A 2,316-nucleotide genomic window follows, 5' to 3' on the forward strand; every position below is an offset into this window, starting at 1 on the left:
GAACCGTTGCACAAACTAATTCAAACACACATAAGTCCACAGAAATTTTGGAAATTTCCACCCGCCTTAATTCAATTCTTTGTGTAGCCACTAACAACACACCGCCCTGTTTGCGACCATCCTGCCTATCACAACGTATTATATGATATCCAACTGGAACTATTTCACCATCATGTATGGATTCATTACAACCAGATTCTGTTATGGCATATAAATCGGCATTCAATAATTCCAAATTTTTCCGGAACAACTCCAGTTTTGTACGCAGACCCCTGACGTTTTGGTAAAAAATCTCAGTACCATTTTTAAATCTGGACGCGTTTGGTTTTGTTGCGAAACCAAATCCACTCACTGAATTCCACGTATTCTGGCCATGCATGAGCTTGATTCAGTATAACAAACTGTCGCTCTGGCACACCAATAATAAAAGAAGAGTAATCCCTTCTTGATTTATGTTTTATTTTTACTACTTCAATCGATGCATTATCTCCACAAACACTTTTTACATGATTTGTCAAGTCTTCCACTGTTGTCTCCGGTAAAAGGCGCCATACATGTAAGTGTTTCCTTTTTTCTGCAGCTTTTATTGATGTAATTTCCGTATTTTTACCCATTTTGACATCCTGAAATTGTTTACTAAACTTCTTTCTCTTTTGCACACTCATTGCAAAAGTGTCACTATCGCTGCTTCTTTCTAGACTTTTCGCCTCCTCTGTTATCGATACCGTATCAATTGTACTTGCCAGTTGTTCAGCAGTTTTTGTAAGGTTTTTTTGGTTGTTATCCAGCGAATCCACATTTTCCACTGGAACTACCGACACAGGGGTTATTTTCGCCGATACGCATTGCCTTAAATAGTCTGGACGCCCACCAATTTTTTGTTCAAGCAAGTTCGTAATATTAAATAATCTTTCCAAATCACATCTAGTCTGAATAAATTCATTTTGCAGTTGGGAAATTGCTATTGCTTGACTATCCAAGCGGGATATCAATTCTGATCGAAACTGCTTTAGTTCGTCTAGTATGATAGAATTCAAATTATTCGTATTTTTGTTTTCCATACATGATTTGCAAATCCAAGATTGTTTACTTAATTTTGACATAAGTAAAAAGCGTTTCCGGGTAATGTTCGTGCTGGATAGTTCAAATAGGCATTTACATTTACAACATTCAAGGCCTTCCTTTCTTTTTAACGAAGACTTAATACTAACATTATTTACATTATTATTAGATTCACCTTTATCCCGCTGTAAATGCAACATGATTTTTGAGATAGGGAATGATGGAACAACCTTATGCATCTAAGGTAAGTGTTTAAAATTCTCCAAATATGCGTCGACCAGAAAGTCCAAACATTTATGTATCACTCATTAGATCGAAATTATCTTCAATCATATAGGACGTCAAGACGATTGAAATTCAACCTTATGTCATTATCAATAGAGTTCAAAGTTCACTACACTTCAACATCGTACCGACACTCATGCATTCACTCCTTACTCACCTTCAACGATATAGGTTGATTGAAATCCACCCTTATGCTGCCGTGGTTAGTGTTCAAAGTCCTCCAAATGCCCCTCAGCGCCGACCAGAACGTCTCCATTTGCTTCGGCATCCCCAATTGCTCCCTCACGAAGTTACCGTCGACCAACTTGTCGTAGTTCAGCGTCACCGGCACTAAGAGCGCGTCGTCTATCGTGCCGTCCAGGTATGCCTCTAATATCACCGATAGGATACCCGCTGAAAGTGTATAGTGGAAAATAAAATATCTTTGTTAATTAATAATTAATAAATAAATTTATCTTTGTTACATATACACAAACACACACAGACACACAGGAGTGCGCGCGCGCACTCGCCGTTTCGCACTTATTTCTCTTTCCTTTTCTTTTAAATAGATTTAAAATGTAATGTAGCATTGTTTTAGGGGAGAAGTCACCGACAACCGAAACACAGTTCCCAACAAGTTCGGTAGTCAGTGGGTCTTATAAGAAATGTACTTGATTGTATTTCAATAAATATGTTTTTTTTTATTTATTTGTTATACGAATACGCAAATGAGGTATAATGAGTATGTTAATCACCAGTCTGGTTTTCTATTGGTATAGATCTATTGTTACCTTCAAAGTTTCTGTAATCTTCTAAATTTTGAGCTTGGAGCTTAAATAGCAAGAAGTGAAAGTGGTAATTTAATGAATTTCTGACATTTAAATCGTGTGAAATATTGATTTTCGATAATTCATCATCATCAGCCCACATATATTCCCACTGCTGGGACACAGGCCTCCTATGAGGGTTCAGGCCATAATCCACCAC

General features: G+C 37.3%; 1 protein-coding gene across 2 annotated transcripts in view; it reads right to left on the reverse strand.

The window, feature by feature from the left end:
• Positions 1–2,316, reverse strand: part of LOC119837750 (glycerol-3-phosphate acyltransferase 1, mitochondrial) — a 52,955-nt gene that overhangs the window by 7,752 nt on the left and 42,887 nt on the right. For both annotated transcript variants that reach the window (XM_038363483.1, XM_038363484.1), the window contains one exon: positions 1,505–1,740. In XM_038363483.1, coding sequence (XP_038219411.1) covers positions 1,505–1,740 — 236 coding nt within the window. The remainder of the gene's footprint in view (positions 1–1,504; positions 1,741–2,316) is intronic.

Source organism: Zerene cesonia, chromosome 29 (assembly GCF_012273895.1).
Source record: "Zerene cesonia ecotype Mississippi chromosome 29, Zerene_cesonia_1.1, whole genome shotgun sequence".
NCBI lineage: Eukaryota > Metazoa > Arthropoda > Insecta > Lepidoptera > Pieridae > Zerene > Zerene cesonia.